Source organism: Penaeus monodon, chromosome 21 (assembly GCF_015228065.2).
Source record: "Penaeus monodon isolate SGIC_2016 chromosome 21, NSTDA_Pmon_1, whole genome shotgun sequence".
NCBI classification, from domain to species: domain Eukaryota; kingdom Metazoa; phylum Arthropoda; class Malacostraca; order Decapoda; family Penaeidae; genus Penaeus; species Penaeus monodon.
The window spans coordinates 2,979,983-2,980,437 of record NC_051406.1 but is presented as its reverse complement, the minus strand read 5'-3'; the positions used below and the strand labels follow the sequence as shown (position 1 = coordinate 2,980,437).

General features: G+C 35.6%; 1 protein-coding gene across 1 annotated transcript in view; it reads left to right on the top strand.

Moving 5' to 3' along the window:
• The window catches only part of LOC119586105, a gene marked incomplete in the record, with an annotated part of 12,256 nt that overhangs the window by 5,387 nt on the left and 6,414 nt on the right, over positions 1-455 (top strand). The window contains 1 exon segment of the mRNA XM_037934797.1: positions 146-260. Within this exon segment, the coding sequence (XP_037790725.1) occupies positions 146-260 (115 nt within the window).

Here is a 455-nt window from a genome sequence, read left to right as displayed (position 1 = left end):
GCATTAGCCTGAATAAGTAAGATATGTTTTCTATATAGCGCATGGATGTATTATTGAATTATACATGTATTGAGTTCTTGATTATGTGGCCTAGGAGTTTTTATATCAGGAGTTTGTTTTTCCAAGTAGATTTCATGTTTTGCAGTTTCAAGATGAGCCAACCGTTGAATTGTTGCTTTTGCGGCCGTGGAGACGAGAACGAAGTGGAGTTTGGGAAGATCTACACGGTTGATGATGTGTCGGTCCATTATTATTGTCTGGTGAGTTGATTTTGCGGAGTCTAAGAGAAATGTCAATTTTCTTTAATTTTTGTGACTGTGTTTACTATTTATGTGTATATATTTTCTTTCCATATCTTTTCTTGTTTGTTATTTAATCTAAACCCATGGGGAAACTCATTAAGATGAGGGCAGTAGCCTGTGTTACCGTATCTTTTCATATGTAGATGCTTGTTG